General features: G+C 45.0%; 1 protein-coding gene across 1 annotated transcript in view; it reads left to right on the top strand.

Moving 5' to 3' along the window:
• The window catches only part of LOC134944741 (bile salt export pump-like), a 197,076-nt gene that overhangs the window by 43,785 nt on the left and 134,076 nt on the right, over positions 1-19,215 (top strand). The window contains exon 12 of the mRNA XM_063933573.1: positions 11,726-11,836. Coding sequence (XP_063789643.1) covers positions 11,726-11,836 — 111 coding nt within the window. The remainder of the gene's footprint in view (positions 1-11,725; positions 11,837-19,215) is intronic.

The following is a 19,215-nucleotide window of genomic DNA, read 5'->3' on the forward strand; positions in this document are numbered from 1 at the left end:
AGCAGCAAGATACAGCAATGGACTACTGTACTGTACTACTATATACTGGTCACCACAATGCAGCACCGATACTGATCACAGATATTGAGCACTGTTCAGGATACTAGAAGTGACATGGAGCAGCAAGATACAGCAATGGACTACTGTACTGTACTACTATATTTACTGGTCACCACAATGCAGCACAGATATTGAGCACTGTTCAGGATACTAGAACTGACACGGAGAAGCAAGATACAGCACTGGACTACTGTACTGTACTACTATATACTAGTCACCACAATGTAGCACCGATACTGAGCACAGATATTGAGCACTGTTCAGGACACTATAACTGACACGGTGTAGCAAGATACAGTAATGGGCTACTGTACTATACTACTATATACTGGTCACCACAATGCAGCACCGATACTGAGCACAGATATTGAGTACTGTTCAGGATACTAGAACTGACACGGAGCAGCAAGATACAGCAATGGACTGCTGTACTGTACTACTATATACTGGTCACCACAATGCAGCACCGATACTGAGCACAGATATTGAGCACTGTTCGGGATACTAGAACTGACACAGAGCAGCAAGATACAGCAATGGACTACTGTACTGTACTACTATATACTGGTCACCACAATGCAGCACCGATACTGAGAACAGATATTGAGCACTGTTCAGGATACTAGAACTGACACGGAGCAGCAAGATACAGCAATAGACTACTGTACTGTACTACTATATATACTGGTCACCACAATGCAGCACCGATACTGAGCACAGATATTGAGCACTGTTCAGGATACTAGAACTGTCACGGAGCAGCACGATACGGCAATGGACTACTGTACTGTACTACTATATACTGGTCACCACAATGCAGCACCGATACTGAGCACAGATACTGAGCACTGTTCAGGAAACTAGAACTGACATGGAGCAGCAAGATACAGCAATGGACTACTGTACTGTACTACTATATACTGGTCACCACAATGCAGCACCGATACTGAGCACAGATATTGAGCACTGTTCGGGATACTAGAACTGACACGGAGCAGCAAGATACAGCAATGGACTACTGTACTGTACTACTATATACTGGTCACCACAATGCAGCACCGATACTGAGAACAGATATTGAGCACTGTTCAGGATACTAGAACTGACACGGAGCAGCAAGATACAGCAATGGACTACTGTACTATACTACTATATAAACTGGTCACCACAATGCAGCACCGATACTGAGCACAGATATTGAGCACTGTTCAGGATACTAGAACTGACATGGAGCAGCACGATACGGCGATGGACTACTGTACTGTACTACTATATACTGGTCACCACAATGCAGCACCGATACTGAGCACAGATACTGAGCACTGTTCAGGAAACTAGAACTGACACGGAGCAGCAAGATACAGCAATGGACTACTGTACTGTACTACTATATACTGGTCACCACAATGCAGCACCGATACTGAGCACAGATATTGAGCACTGTTCAGGATACTAGAACTGACACGGAGCAGCAAGATACAACAATGGACTACTGTACTGTACTACTATATACTGGTCACCACAATGCAGCACCGATACTAAGCACAGATATTGAGCACTGTTCAGGATACTAGAACTGACACGGAGCAGCAAGATACAGCAATGGACTACTGTACTGTACTACTATATATACTGGTCACCACAATGCAGCACCGATACTGATCACAGATATTGAGCACTGTTCAGAATACTAGAACTGACACGGATCAGCAAGATACAGTAATGGACTACTGTACTATACTACTATATACTGGTCACCACAATGCAGCACCAATACTGAGCACAGATATTGAGCACTGGTCAGGATACTAGAACTGACACGGAGCAGCAAGACATGGCAATGGACTACTGTACTGTACTACTATATACTGGTTACCACAATGCAGCACTGATACTGAGCACAGATATTGAGCACTGTTCAGGATACTAGAACTGACACGGAGCAGCAACATATAGCAATGGACTACCGTACTGTACTACTATATACTGGTCACCACAATGCAGCCCCGATACTGAGCACAGATATTGAGCACTGTTCGGGATACTAGAACTGACACGGAGCAGCAAGATACAGCAATGGACTACTGTACTGTACTACCATATATACTGGTCACCACAATGCAGCACCAATACTGAGCACAGATACTGAACACTGTTCTGGATACTAGAACTGACACGGAGCAGCAAGATACAGCAATGGACTACTGTACTGTACTACTATATTCTGGTCACCACAATGCAGCACCGATACTGAGCACAGATATTGAGCACTGTTCAGGATACTAGAACTGACATGGAGCAGCAAGATACAGAAAGATATAGCAATGGACTACTGTACTGTACTACTATATACTGGTCACCACAATGCAGCACCGATACTGAGCACAGATATTGAGCACTGTTCGGGATACTAGAACTGACATGGAGCAGCAAGATACAGCAATGGTCTACTGTACTGTACTACTATATACACTGGTCACCACAATGCAGCACTGATACTGAGCACAGATACTGAACACTATTCAGGATACTAGAACTGACACGGAGCAGCAAGATGCAGCAATGGACTACTGTACTGTACTACTATATACTGGTCACCACAATGCAGCACCGATACTGAGCACAGATATTGAGCACTGTTCAGGATACTAGAACTGACACGGAGCACCAAGATACAGCAATGGACTACTGTACTGTACTACTATATACTGGTCACCACAATGCAGCACCGATACTGAGCACAGATATTGAGCACTATTCAGGATACTAGAACTGACACGGAGCAGCAAGATACAGCAATGGACTACTGTACTGTAGTATATATACTGGTCACCACAATGCAGCACTGTCACTGAGCATAGATATTGAGCACTGTTCAGGATACTAGAAGTGACATGGAGCAGCAAGATACAGCAATGGACTACTGTACTGTACTACTATATACTGGTCACCACAATGCAGCACTGACACTGTGCACAGATATTGAGTGAGTGCTGATGAGGATACTGGAACTGACACGGAGCAGCAAGATACAGCAATGGGCTACTGTACTGTAGTACTATATACTGGTGGTCACCACAATGCAGCTCTGACACTGAGCACAAATATTGAGCTTTTCAGGCAGAGAACGTAGCCACGACCTCTCCGCTCAATCTACAATGCACGAGTGAAAATGGCGGCGGCGCGCGGCTCTTTATATGGAATACGAATCTCGCGAGAATCCGACAGCGGGATGATGATGTTTTGCCTTGTTTTTGCGAGTAAGGCGGGAAGAACCGAGGCTGCCTCGGATCCGTGTAAACCATGTGAAGTTCGGGGGGGTTCGGATCTCGACGAACCGAACCCGCTCATCTCTAATATATATATATATATATATATATATATATATATATATATATATATATTTATAAGCAAAGTACCACTGACTGACTCACTGACTCATCACAAAATCTACGGAACTATGAGGACGAGGAACTTGAAATTTGGACAGTAGCTTTGTTTTATGATATAGGCACGCACTAAGAAGGGATTTGTCAAAATTCCAATCCCAAAGGGGTGAAATAAATTCTTCATTATCTCTTAATCCAGATAAGAGTTAGACCAGAAAAACCTTTTTGATTAATCTGTTGTTAGCCAAAGTCAGTAGCGTTAGGAAGATAGCCATTGCCGTTGCTTCCTCAGGTATCGCCGCAACTTTGCTTGATGGTGACAAGACTGCTCACTCTGCCTTTAAGTTGTCTCTCTTTCTGAACGACTCAGAGTCAGCGCTCTGGAACATCTCTAAGCAGAGTGACATGGCTCAGGTAATTAAAGAGGTCAGGCTCATCGTGTGGAACGAGTGCACCATGGACAACAAGGGGGCATTGAGGCTTTTAGCTGGATGCTCCAGGACATCAGGAGCTGCACCCTGATGGGTGGCATGATGGTGCTGCTGGCCAGAGACTTTAGACAGACCTTACCTGTTGTGCCGTGGGTTACACGCACCGATGAGGTCAAGGTATCTCTCAAGTCATCTTACTTATGGCCAAGAATCAACAGCCTTTCCTTGAGGATCAACACGCGAGTGCACCTTAAAGGTGACTTGAAAGCAGAGGAGTTATCTGAATTACTCCTGAAAATAGGGGATGGCAAGTTGTTTGGGGAGGGGGAAGGGGGAAGAGTCCGTATTCCAGAAAACATCTGTGATTTAGTCTATGACTTGAACGCTTTGACTGAGAGGATCTACCCTGCCTTGAATGAGAATGGAGGAAAAAGCTCTTGGCTGAGGTAGAGGACTATTCTCACTCCAACAGATGACTCTGCAGTTAATATCAACAACACTCTGTTGAAGAAGCTGGCTACTAATATGTTAGGTACGAGTCAGTTGATTCCATGGTGGAGGTGGAGGACACCATTCATACCCTGCAGAGTTTCTGCATACTCGGTCGGAACCCACCCAGAATACCACCTCATGTACACTATCTCAAGGTCGGCACCCCCATAACGCTTTTACGCAACTTGAATCCACCCAAACTGTGCAATAGTACCAGGCTGCAGGTGAAGTCTCTGCACAAACATGTTGTATGTTGCTTGTTCCAGAGTCAGCTCCTCTGACAGCCTGGCCATTCTCCAGCCGGAATGAGAGACTAAAAATGTACTTTACCAGGAAGTCCTTGAAAATTTAAGTTACAAGCACTGAAATATTTGAAATTCAGTAGCGAAGCACGGGTATTCAGATAGTATATATATATATATATATATATATATATATATATACATAGAAACATAGAATTTGACGGCAGATAAGAACCACTTGGCCCATCTAGTCTGCCCCTTTTTTTTATCCTTTAGGCAATCTCAACCCTTTTTGAACCTTAATTCTTTGTAAGGATATTCATATGCCTATCCCAAGCATGTTTAAATTGCTCTACAGTCTTATCCTCTACCACCTCTGATGGGAGGCTATTCCACTTATCCACTACCCTTTCTGTGAAGTAATTTTTCCTTAAATTTCCCCTGAACCTTCCCCCCTCCAGTCTCAGTGTATGTCCTCGAGTTCTAATACTTCTCTTCCTTTGAAGAATGTTTCCCTCCTGAACTTTGTTAAGACCCTTGATATATTTGAAAGTTTCTATCATGTCCCCCCTTTCCCTTCTCTCCTCCAAACTATACATGTTAAGATCTTTTAGCCTTTCCGGGTAAGTTTTGTAATGTAGGCCATGCACCATTTTAGTTGCCCTTCTTTGTACACTCTCTAATGTATTTATATCCTTCTGGAGATATGGTCTCCAGAACTGGACACAGTATTCCAGATGGGGCCGTACCAATGACCTATACAGTGGCATTATCACTTCTTTTTTCCTGCTACTGATTCCTCTCCCTATGCAACCAAGCGTCTGACTTGCCTTTCTCATTGCTTTGTTGCATTGCTTTCCTGCCTTCAAGTCACTTGAAATAGTGACACCTAAATCCCTTTCCTCCTCAGTAGTTTCCATTATAGTACCCTTGATACTATATTTAGCCTTTGGGTTTTTGAGACCCAAGTGCATGATTTTGCATTTTTTAGCATTAAACTGTAGTTGCCACGTCCTTGACCATTTTTCCAGCCTACCTAGGTCATCAATCATTTGTTTTAACCCTCCCGGTGTGTCTACCCTGTTGCATATCTTTGTATCATCTGCAAAAAGGCATACCTTCCCTTCAATACCATTTGCAATGTCACCAACAAAGATATTAAAGAGAACTGGACCAAGTACAGATCACTGGGGTACTCCACTGGTAACATTTCCCTCCATAGATTGCACTCCATTAACTACAACTGTCTGTTTCCTATCCTGCAACCAGTTTCTTATCCATTTAACTGTTTTATAATCTACCCCCACGCTTTCAAGTTTATTTAGCAGTCTGCGATGTGGGACAGTGTCAAATGCCTTACTAAAGTCTAGATATGCTACATCTACAGCTCTCCCTTGATCTATTATTATCGTCACAGAGTTAAAAAAGTCAATAAGATTTGTTTGGCATGATCTCCCACCAGTAAATCCATGCTGTTTTGGATCCTGTAAGTTGTTTGATTTAAGATATTCCACAACTCTTTCTTTTAATAGTTTTTCCATTACTTTCCCCACTACTGATGTAAGGCTTACTGGTCTGTAGTTACTTGCTTCTTCCTTGCTTCCACTTTTGTACAGTGGAACTACATTTGCTCTTTTCCAGTCATCTGGAATGGCACCTGTACTTAGAGACTGGTAAATAATTCTGTTAAAGGTGTAACCAGCACATCTATTAGCTCTTTGAGTATCCTTGGGTGTATCCCATCTGGTCCCATTGATTTATCCACTTTTAGTTTTGAAAGTTCTGCTAGGACCTTCTCCTCTGTAAATATATATATATATATATATATATATATATCTGTTAAAAAAGCATATAAAGGGGGCGCTCCATAGTGCATAAAAGTATTTAATAAAATAACATGAACAAACGTACACAATGAGATTCAACTCGTACCGAAAGGCAACCAGTGTGGGCTGGTTACCACATGATTTCACAATGATCTCCCGGCAAAGGCTGGAACCAGAAGTCAACTAGTCCGTATTGGAATCCTCACCACGCCGTCTGCCGCTGGAGGGCCGCGAGTAGGAACACACCAGCCGTGGACTTCAGTATTGAACAGCCCCAGGGAGTGCAAGCGTCAGTTGACTCCGCCTTCATGTATATATATAGATCCAGAGAAGTTGCACTCGCATACTGAACTGTCACAACTGCTGGGGTGCAATAGCCAGAGATCAGTCCCCTCCAGAAGCTGTCTCAAACATAGAAAAAGTGACAAGGAACGCACTCACCAGGCTTCTTCCATAGTGAAAATTAGATTTCTTTAATTCAGCTCACATAGTTTACAGGGTCAGGGCCAACGTTTCGGTCCTCTATGGAACCTTTGTCAAGACCAAAATTTTAGGCTGCCATCTCCCCTGCACACATCCTGCCTGTGGAGCCATAAATACCCTAAGGGACAACCCACCAATTAATTCCTAGCCAATAGAGAGCTCGTATCTATTATTTGCAGCAAAATACTAGTGTGATGTCCACCAAAAAAGCCAAGACCAGTGTGTATAGGTTAATAACTACAAGCAGCAAAAAGAAATGAAAAAGGCAATAATGAAAATAACCATACAGAAGATAAATGGAAGCAGTTCCCGGCGGTGGAACGCACGCCACCGCCATGGAACGCATCGCGCTTCCTGTCTCAGAAAGCGCACTTCCGGTCGCGCATCATCTGACATAGCACGCGTCATGCCGCGTCTCTTAGCAACCAGCCCGGCATGTATCACTAGGACGCAATGCCTGCTCTGGCGCAGGAGACAGGGGATAGGTGTAGCAGTGGGTAATATTGCAGAATTACATCATTACAACATGTCAGGGCTGGCGCTGTCAAGATAACACCTTACCCAGAAAAGTTAGTGAATATACACACTGACATGCATAGCTGCCATCAAGTCATCAAAAATAGTAATACAGTATATCGTACAACTAAAAATAAGTGTATAATTACGGGATGAAAAATGGAATGATATATCGGTAGTTATATAGGCTTCCCACGGTATTTATAGCTCCTTAATTCCAAAACATTCCAAGAGCATCAATGAAGAAAATAAATCCTTAGTCAAGTGAGTACATATAAACTACACACATATGAGTCCTCGTGTTCAATGGTATATAAACACAAAGATTCACTTATCATAAGACAAAAAATTAAATACTAAATATTAAAGCCTGTGGGTCAAGGGGTGCCATGTAGCCATGGCCAGCAGGCTCAACGGTACCAGAACACCCCAGCACTGTCAGGATAACGGAAAAATAGAAAAAAATAGAGTAAAAATTTATTGAAAATGGACATAGATCTATATGAACATATGGAGCGGATTCTGTTCATTAAGTCCTTTAAGATGCATGATGATTGACTGGGTTCCACCATTACCCCGGGGTGGCGATAGGGGCAATCTCCTATTAAAGAGAGAAGCCTACTGGATCCACTTTCTTGGGACAGTGCCCCCCCCACATAGTGCCAGATACACAAATAATGCCCCCCCCCCCGCGTAGTGCCAGATACACAAATAATGCCCCTCAGCAGTGCCAGATATTCAAATAATGCCTCCCATCAGTGCCAGATCCAATGCCCCCACCAGTGCCAGATACAATGCCCCCACAGTGCCATTTAAAATGCCCCCGCAGTGCCATTTAAAATGATCTCCGCAGAGCCAGATAAAATGCCCCCCCCCCCACCCCCCCACCCCCGCAGTGTCCAATACAGTGCCACACACAGTGCTAACCCTTGCTGGCTTCTTCTACTGCCGCCGGTGCTGCTCCTCCTGTATGAGGGATGGAAGGGGAGGAGAGCACAGCGCACGCCTCTCCTGTGAAGTCCAGAGAGCGGCTGGGGTGAGGATGACAGAGTCTCCGGTGGCGGAGGGGATTTAAAATATGGTGCCGGTAAGTGAGCCAATCAAAACTCGTGGTCCGGCAGCCAATCAGGTGCCGCCACTGCAGGTCCACGAGCTCTGATTCGCTGATGACCGGCACCATATTAAAAATGAAGGGAGGAGGAGTGCCAGTGACTGCCCAAGCCTGTGCGCTCTGTGAGCTACCGAAAATACTACGGCGAGCTACGGGTTGGAGATCACGGGTCTACTATATATAAAGCACAACTGAACTTGTCATGGAAAAATGGCGCTGCTGCTGCATTGTAGCACCTCGTATGCTTCATGATTCAGAGACTCAGGGGCAGATGTATTAACCTGGAGAAGTCATAAGGAAGTGATAAACCAGTGATATGTGCAAGGTGATAAACGAACCAGCCAATCAGCTCCAATATGTAAATTAACAGTTAGGAGCTGATTGGCTGGTTCGTTTATCACCTTGCACATATCACTGGTTTATCACTTCCTTATGCCTTCTCCAGGTTAATACATCTGCCCCTCAGTCGTATATTGCATATCATATTAATCACTGCAGTCTCCTGGCACATCCGAGTCGCATTTCCAGAGCCTAGACACAATTTTTGTGCTAGCAGAGTCTCGCAGGACCTGGTACGCCTAAAGGGCCTGTTTGGCACGACTGTAGCAATGATGTATGAGGACATATCTGTACACAGGAATAAAACTCACCTCGCTCACAACACATATTACTGTTTCTTACATAAGTAATTGTTTCCACTCTTGACGGTTTAACAGCAGCAGCAAAAAAATAGACTATTGTATATTGTATTTACATAGTGCTGTATGGAAAATGTTTCCAGTATACCAACGTTAAACGTGTTAGTTTTAAGATGGGATAGCGTATTCTTCTAAATGTACTATATCTATGTCTAATGCAAACATCCCCATTTTTACATCTAAAATCTATGACATATTTCTGAGTTTTCAATAGGAACCTGTATTGTAGGATAGAGGTCAGTGGAAGGGAGCAAGTGATTCGCCTCTAAGTGTGGAAAAGACCTCCTACTAGCACATACTGTACTGTATCAAACTTGCTGATTAGACATTAAGCAACAAACAAGGCTCTCAGAATGTCATGCATGCTTACCTGCCCAACGTTCGTCTAAGAAAAATTGTGGTGAAATAAGAGTGGCTGTAATTTGAAATTAAATCCTTATTTTCTATTCTCAATTTCTCATTCTAAAGATTACAGGAGAAACCCAGGATATTGGTAACTGAGATTCTTATATTGGCTTTAATCAAAATGGTCTATGAATTTACATTAGCTACAAACCATGTATACAGTATATACAGCAAACCATAAGGTATATTCTCTGTTCTAGGAAGGTTAATTAATGACCTTGCCCTCCAAAATTAACAGGTGTAAGAGACCGTGTTGTTCGAGAAATAACAGTGTACCAGCCCTTCTTCTTATTTCAAACACACCAGCTGATCAATCAGAGGAATTTTGGTTACCTGCTACAGGTTGAGTCTCCCATATCCAAAAATTCTATTATTTGCTAGTATTTTAGATATCGGATATTTCTGTATTTTGTAATACCGTATATACTCGAGTATAAGTCGACCCGAATATAAGCCGAGGCACCTAATTCTACCACAAAAACCTGGGAAAACTTATTGACTCGAGTATAAGCCTAGGGTGGGAAATGCAGCTCTAGCCGTACACAGCCCTCAGTGCCAGATATGCCCTCATAGTGCCAGATATGCCCCCACAGTGCTGCCAGATATGCCCCCACAGTGCTGCCAGATATGCCCCCACAGTGCTGCCAGATATGCCCCCACAGTGCTGCCAGATATGCCCCCACAGTGCTGCCAGATATGCCCCCACAGTGCTGCCAGATATGCCCCCACAGTGCTGCCAGATATGCCCCCACAGTGCTGCCAGATATGCCCCCACAGTGCTGCCAGTTATGCCCCCACAGTGCTGCCAGATATGCCCCCACAGTGCTGCCAGATATGCCCCCACAGTGCTGCCAGTTATGCCCCCACAGTGCTGCCAGTTATGCCCCCACAGTGCTGCCAGATATGCCCCCACAGTGCTGCCAGATATGCCCCCACAGTGCTGCCAGATATGCCCCCACAGTGCTGCCAGATATGCCCCCACAGTGCTGCCAGATATGCCCCCACAGTGCTGCCAGATATGCCCCCACAGTGCTGCCAGATATGCCCCCACAGTGCTGCCAGATATGCCCCCACAGTGCTGCCAGTTATGCCCCCACAGTGCTGCCAGATATGCCCCCACAGTGCTGCCAGATATGCCCCCACAGTGCTGCCAGATACGTTCCCTCCCCAAGTGCCAGGTATGCCCCACAGTGCTGTTACTTACCCCTCCGTCGATCCCGCGCTGTCTTCTGGAGGGACACGAAGCACACAGCGTGCGCGGCTCTCCTGTGTCCCTCCTGCATCTTTGGCGGCCGCGGCGGGTCTATTATAGGAAGTGCCGGTTCGTGATCAGAGGTCACGAACGGGTATTTCCTGTAATAGAACCGCCGCTGCTGCCGCCGGAGATGCAGGAGGGACACAGGAGCGCCGCGCGCTGTGCGCTCCATGTCCCTCCTTCACACTGCTCTGCCCCTGCCTGCACTGACTCGAGTATAAGCCGAGGTGGCTTTTTCAGCACAAAAAAAAGTGCTGAAAAAGTCGGCTTATACTCGAGTATATACGGTATTTGCATACCATAGTGAATTATCCTGGGGATAGGAACCAAGTCTTAACACAAAATGCATTTATGTTTCATATACACCTTTCCCTACAGCCTGAACGTGAATTCATACAAAGTTTGTAATAATTTTGTGCATTAACCAAAGTTTGTGTATATACACAAAATTCATTTGTTTCATTCATATATACTTTATACACACAGCCTGGAGGTAATTTTATACAATAATTGTAATAATTTTTTACATTAACCAAAGTTTGTGTACATTGAACCATCAGAAAACAAAGGTTACATTAACTCAGTCACAGTCAAAAAAAATCTGTATTTTGGAATATTCTGTATTTCTAACTTTTGGATATGGGAGACTCAACCTGTAATATGATTTTTGGGGGAAGAGGTGCTTTCCTTAAATCTTTTTAGAACATTCTTACATGTAACATCACTTGAGTAGTTTTCAATCACCTGACGTCATGCATTGATATCCTGCCATAGTCTTGGAAGTCAATATTTATATATTTTTTGTGTTTTCTTTGAGACTCCAACAATTGACTGCATGTCCGAGGAAGGCCACAAACTAGACCAAGTAAAAGGTGTTATTGAGTTCCATAATGTGAATTTCCACTACCCATCACGGCCAGAAGTAAAGGTATGACTTATCATGAAGATATCATTCTTTTAGATTTTAAGAATACACCGTTGTTACTGTTTTATACAGACTGTTCCTTAACAGTTGCTAATGATCAGTCTATGTGGGTCATTCCGAGTTGTTCGCTCGGTAAAAATCTTCGCATCGCAGCGATTTTCCGCTTAATGCGCATGCGCAATGTCCGCACTGCGACTGCGCCAAGTAAATTTGCTATGCAGTTAGGATTTTTACTCACGGCTTTTTCATCGTTCTGGCGATCGTAATGTGATTGACAGGAAATGGGTGTTACTGGGCGGAAACAGGCCGTTTTATGGGCGTGTGGGAAAAAACGCTACCGTTTCCGGAAAAAACGCAGGAGTGGCCGGAGAAACGGAGGAGTGTCTGGGCGAACGCTGGGTGTGTTTGTGACGTCAAACCAGGAACGACAAGCAGTGAAATGATCGCAGATGCCGAGTAAGTCTGGAGCTACTCAGAAACTGCTACGAGGTGTGTAATCGCAATATTGCGAATACATCGTTCGCAATTTTAAGATGCTAAGATTCACTCCCAGTAGGCGGCGGCTTAGCATGAGCAAATCTGCTAAAATCCGCTTGCGAGCGAACAACTCGGAATGACCCCCTATATTCTTCACAGCAAACCTTTATCATTTTCTTATATATTCCTTCTCTCAGGTTCACTTTTAAGATTATAAAAGGCAGGGGGCAGGTTCGTAAATGCCTTTGAGTAGCATACATATATTTTTATCAAAGTACTGTATAACTGAACCCCCTCCACCCCCCCCCCAAAAAAAAAAAAAAGAGAGAAGGCTATATGATAAATCATACATATCTGTTCAAGGGCAATTCCCTTTGGTCCCCAAAGGCTGTTTGAGTTGCTTTCTAAAATAACAGTTGAATTGTCAAAGCCGCTCCCCTATGAACTTGACATTCATGGAATTAAACTTTCAAGTTGATTTCATAAGTAGCAAGAAGACTCTGACACTCTAAAATAGTCAAACAATGAACATTTTTATATGCATTTAATTAGTTGTGCACAATATTAATTTTCAGAGTTTTTCATTCATTTGTCTTTGTGATGTTAGTATTTGGGGTAGCATAACCTTATAGTCTCCATTGTAACTTTTACTGTAAAGGCCATTTCCTTAAGGTTTAGAAACATTGATCGTTAGAAACTAGAACTTGCATCTAATTATCAACATGAATACAATAAACATGTCTAAACACCTTTTTACTTGCTGAATCCCATATCAATGTAATTAAATAGACACAATTAGAATAATTCATAATTTATAGCCTCCGTAAAAGCACATACATGACAAATGTGGGCTTTGTGACTGATGTAGATATTATTGTTATTATTATCATTACAGTTCTTTATAGACACTTACATTTGAGATCAATATTTCTGATTATTCAAAGAGCTCTAACAGTTTAGATCATTATTAAGGGGCATATTGATCACAAGCTGCATTTTAATGTGGATGTGATATATATATATATATATATATATATATACAAACAGAGAACCCAGCACTCACCAAAGTAAACTCACTTATCCTCAACAATTCAATAAATAAATGATGGGGGTTTAGTTGGTGGATTGGCCAATGCACGGAAGCCTGTATACCGATTCAAGGTACCCCACCTGAGTGCTGTGGTTTTTACTCTGTGTGTATATGAAGGGGTTAATCTATGGTTAGCTCTTATTAACCGTGGCCACTAGCTTTCTCATGCACCCCTGTGTGGACTTCATTATCCTGAACCTGTCTCAGCTGTTTTTTAGCAATCATCTTTGAGCCAGTGCAATAGGTGACTAGTGTGCCTTTAAAAGCCATATAGTCTGTGGCAGGTACACATTACATCTAGCAGGCAGATGATGCAGCAGTGTGGTAGTCAGGTTTTAAGACTCTGTGATAGTGTAGGACCTGTATGAAGGTGGGGTACCTTGAATCGGTATACAGGCTTCCGTGCATTGGCCAATCCACCAACTAAACCCCCATCATTTATTTATTGAATTGTTGAGGATAAGTGAGTTTACTTTGGTGAGTGCTGGGTTCTCTGTTTGTATTTATTAGAGCGATGTGGTCATGGGCTACATGCACCCCGCCCTGTGAGTGGTAAGTACAGCTGTGTACCCCGCTTCTGTGGTGGAGAGTGCAGTGTTACATGCACCCCACCCTGTGAGTGGTAAGTGCATAGCTGTGCCCCGCTTCTGGTGCGGTGAGTGCTGTGGTTTTTACTCTGTGTGTATATGAAGGGGTTAATCTATGGTTAGCTCTTATTAACCGTGGCCACTAGCTTTCTCATGCACCCCTGTGTGGACTTCATTATCCTGAACCTGTCTCAGCTGTTTTTTAGCAATCATCTTTGAGCCAGTGCAATAGGTGACTAGTGTGCCTTTAAAAGCCATATAGTCTGTGGCAGGTACACATTACATCTAGCAGGCAGATGATGCAGCAGTGTGGTAGTCAGGTTTTAAGACTCTGTGATAGTGTAGGACCTGTATGAAGGTGGGGTACCTTGAATCGGTATACAGGCTTCCGTGCATTGGCCAATCCACCAACTAAACCCCCATCATTTATTTATTGAATTGTTGAGGATAAGTGAGTTTACTTTGGTGAGTGCTGGGTTCTCTGTTTGTATTTATTAGAGCGATGTGGTCATGGGCTACATGCACCCCGCCCTGTGAGTGGTAAGTACAGCTGTGTACCCCGCTTCTGTGGTGGAGAGTGCAGTGTTACATGCACCCCACCCTATGAGTGGTAAGTGCATAGCTGTGCCCCGCTTCTGGTGCGGTGAGTGCTGTGGTTTTTACTCTGTGTGTATATGAAGGGGTTAATCTATGGTTAGCTCTTATTAACCGTGGCCACTAGCTTTCTCATGCACCCCTGTGTGGACTTCATTATCCTGAACCTGTCTCAGCTGTTTTTTAGCAATCATCTTTGAGCCAGTGCAATAGGTGACTAGTGTGCCTTTAAAAGCCATATAGTCTGTGGCAGGTACACATTACATCTAGCAGGCAGATGATGCAGCAGTGTGGTAGTCAGGTTTTAAGACTCTGTGATAGTGTAGGACCTGTATGAAGGTGGGGTACCTTGAATCGGTATACAGGCTTCCGTGCATTGGCCAATCCACCAACTAAACCCCCATCATTTATTTATTGAATTGTTGAGGATAAGTGAGTTTACTTTGGTGAGTGCTGGGTTCTCTGTTTGTATTTATTAGAGCGATGTGGTCATGGGCTACATGCACCCCGCCCTGTGAGTGGTAAGTACAGCTGTGTACCCCGCTTCTGTGGTGGAGAGTGCAGTGTTACATGCACCCCACCCTGTGAGTGGTAAGTGCATAGCTGTGCCCCGCTTCTGGTGCGGTGAGTGCTGTGGTTTTTACTGTGTGTATATGAAGGGGTTAATCTATGGTTAGCTCTTATTAACCGTGGCCACTAGCTTTCTCATGCACCCCTGTGTGGACTTCATTATCCTGAACCTGTCTCAGCTGTTTTTTAGCAATCATCTTTGAGCCAGTGCAATAGGTGACTAGTGTGCCTTTAAAAGCCATATAGTCTGTGGCAGGTACACATTACATCTAGCAGGCAGATGATGCAGCAGTGTGGTAGTCAGGTTTTAAGACTCTGTGGTAGTGTAGGACCTGTATGAAGGTGGGGTACCTTGAATCGGTATACAGGCTTCCGTGCATTGGCCAATCCACCAACTAAACCCCCATCATTTATTTATTGAATTGTTGAGGATAAGTGAGTTTACTTTGGTGAGTGCTGGGTTCTCTGTTTGTATTTATTAGAGCGATGTGGTCATGGGCTACATGCACCCCGCCCTGTGAGTGGTAAGTACAGCTGTGTACCCCGCTTCTGTGGTGGAGAGTGCAGTGTTACATGCACCCCACCCTGTGAGTGGTAAGTGCATAGCTGTGCCCCGCTTCTGGTGCGGTGAGTGCTGTGGTTTTTACTCTGTGTGTGTGTGTATATATGTGTATATATATATATATATATATATATATATATATATATATATATATTTCTCTGACGTCCTAAGTGGATGCTGGGACTCCGTAAGGACCATGGGGAATAGCTGCTCTGCAGGAGACTGGGCACAACTATAAAGAAAGCTTTAGGTCTAACTGGTGTGCACTGGCTCCTCCCACTATGACCCTCCTCCAGACTTCAGTTAGAATCTTGTGCCCGGCTGAGCTGGATGCACACTAGGGGCTCTCCTGAGCTCCTAGAAAGAAAGTATATTTTAGGTTTTTTATTTTACAGTGAGATCTGCTGGCAACAGACTCACTGCAGCGAGGGACTAAGGGGAGAAGAAGTGAACCTACCTAACTGGTGGTAGCTTGGGCTTCTTAGGCTACTGGACACCATTAGCTCCAGAGGGATCGACCACAGGACCCGACCTCGATGTTCGGTCCCGGAGAAAATCGGCGGCAGAAGACTTCTGTCTTCAACAAGGTAGCAGCTGTGCGCCATTGCTCCTCATGCACACCTCACACTCCGGTCACTGATGGGTGCAGGGCGCTGGGGGGGGGGGGGGGGGGGGCGCGCCCTGAGGGCAATATAATACACCTTGGCTGGCAAATCTACACCATATATAGTCAGGAAGGCTATATAGGTGTAAAAATACCCCTGCCCGAATTCCAGAAAAAGCGGGAGAAGTCCGCCGGAAAAGGGGCGGGGCTATCTCCCTCAGCACACTGGCGCCATTTTTCCCTCACAGCTCCGCTGGAAGGACGCTCCCTGGCTCTCCCCTGCAGTGTCAAGCTACATAAGGGTAAAAAAGAGAGGGGGGCACTAAATTTAGGCGCAGTATATATAATATAAGCAGCTATAAGGGGAAAAACACTCATTTATAGTGGGATCCCTGTGTTATATAGCGCTCTGGTGTGTGCTGGTATACTCTCTCTCTGTCTCCCCAAAGGGCTTTGTGGGGTCCTGTCCTCTGTCAGAGCATTCCCTGTGTGTATGCGGTGTCGGTACGGCTGTGTCGACATGTTTGATGAGGAGGCTTATGTGGAGGCGGAGCAAATGCCGATAAATGTGATGTCACCCCCTGCGGGGTCGACACCTGAGTGGATGGTTCTGTGGAAGGAATTACGCGACAGTGTCGACTCCTTGCATAAAAAGTTTGACGACATACCAAATATGTGACAGCCGGCTTCTCAGCCTGTGCCTGCCCAGGCGTCTCAAAAGCCATCAGGGGCTCTAAAACGCCCGCTACCTCAGATGGCAGACACAGATGTCGACACGGAAACTGACTCCAGTGTCGACGACGATGAGACTAATGTATCTTCCAATAGGGCCACACGTTATATGATTGAGGCAATGAAAAATGTGTTGCATATTTCTGATGTTACCCCGGGTACCACAAAAAAAGGGTATTATGTTTGGAGAGAAAAAACTACCAGTTGTTTTTCCTCCATCTGAGGAATTAAATGAAGTGTGTGAAGAAGCGTGGGCTTCCCCCGATAAGAAACTGGTAATTTCTAAGAGGTTACTAATGGCGTACCCTTTCCCGCCAGAGGATAGGTCACGTTGGGAAACATCCCCTAGGGTGGATAAAGCGCTCACACGCTTGTCAAAGAAGGTGGCACTACCGTCTCCAGATACGGCCGCCCTGAAGGAATCTGCTGATAGAAAGCAGGAGGCTATCCTGAAGTCTATATATACACACACAGGTGTTATACTGAGACCAGCTATTGCTTCAGCATGGATGTGCAGTGCTGCAGCTGCGTGGTCAGATTCCCTGTCGGAAAATATTGATACCCTAGACAGGGACACTATATTGCTAACCGTAGAGCATATTAAAGACGCACTCTTATACATGAGGGATGCACAGAGGGATATTTGCCGGCTGGCATCTAAAATAAGTGCAATGTCCATTTCTGCCAGGAGAGGGTTATGGACTCGGCAGTGGACAGGAGATGCAGATTCTAAAAGGCACATGGAAGTTTTGCCTTATAAGGGTGAGGAGTTGTTCGGGGATGGTCTCTCGGACCTAGTTTCCAGAGCAACAGCTGGGAAGTCTACATTTTTACCCCATGTTCCCTCACAGCCAAAGAAAGCACCGTATTATCAGGTACAGTCCTTTCGGCCCAATAAGGGCAAGCGGGTTAAAGGCGCGTCCTTTCTGCCCAGAGGCAGAGGTAGAGGGAAAAAGCTGCAACATACAGCCAGTTCCCAGGAGCAAAAGTCCTCCCCCGCTTCCTCTAAGTCCACAGCATGATGCTGGGGCTCCACAGGCGGAGCCAGGTACGGTGGGGGCCCGTCTCAAAAATTTCAGCGATCAGTGGGCTCGCTCACGGGTGGATCCCTGGATCTTTCAAGTAGTATCTCAGGGGTACAAGCTGGAATTCGAGACATCTCCCCCCCGCCGTTTCCTCAAGTCTGCCTTGCCAACAAATCCCTCAGGCAGGGAGGCAGTGTTAGAGGCAATTCACAAGCTGTATTCCCAGCAGGTGATAGTAAAGGTGCCCCTACTTCAACAAGGATGGGGTTACTATTCCACAATGTTTGTTGTACCGAAACCGGACGGTTCGGTGAGACCCATTTTAAATTTGAAATCCTTGAACACATATATAAAAAAATTCAAGTTCAAGATGGAATCGCTCAGGGCGGTTATTGCAAGCCTGGACGAGGGGGATTACATGGTATCACTGGACATCAAGGATGCTTACCCGCATGTCCCCATTTACCATCCTCACCAGGAGTACCTCAGATTTGTGGTACAGGATTGTCATTACCAATTCCAGACGTTGCCGTTTGGTCTATCCACGGCTCCGAGGGTATTTACCAAGGTAATGGCCGAAATGATGATACTCCTTCGAAAAAAGGGAGTTATAATTATCCCGTACTTGGACGATCTCCTGATAAAGGCGAGGTCCAGGGAGCAGTTGTTGGTCGGGGTAGCACTATCTCGGGAGGTGCTACAACAGCACGGCTGGATTCTAAATATTCCAAAGTCACAGTTGGTCCCTACGACACGTCTACTGTTCCTGGGGATGGTTCTGGACACAGAACAGAAAAAAGTGTTTCTCCCGGAGGAGAAGGCCAAGGAGCTGTCATCTCTAGTCAGAGGCCTCCTAAAACCAAAACAGGTGTCGGTGCATCACTGCACGCGGATCCTGGGAAAGATGGTAGCTTCCTACGAAGCAATTCCATTCGGCAGGTTCCATGCAAGAACCTTTCAGTGGGACCTGTTGGACAAGTGGTCCGGATCGCATCTTCAGATGCATCGGCTGATAACCCTGTCTCCGAGGACCAGGGTGTCTCTGCTGTGGTGGCTGCAAAGTGCTCATCTTCAAGAGGGCCGCAGATTCAGCATACAGGACTGGGTCCTGGTGACTACGGATGCCAGCCTTCGGGGCTGG

This window comes from Pseudophryne corroboree, chromosome 7 (assembly GCF_028390025.1).
Source record: "Pseudophryne corroboree isolate aPseCor3 chromosome 7, aPseCor3.hap2, whole genome shotgun sequence".
In the NCBI taxonomy this organism is placed as follows: domain Eukaryota; kingdom Metazoa; phylum Chordata; class Amphibia; order Anura; family Myobatrachidae; genus Pseudophryne; species Pseudophryne corroboree.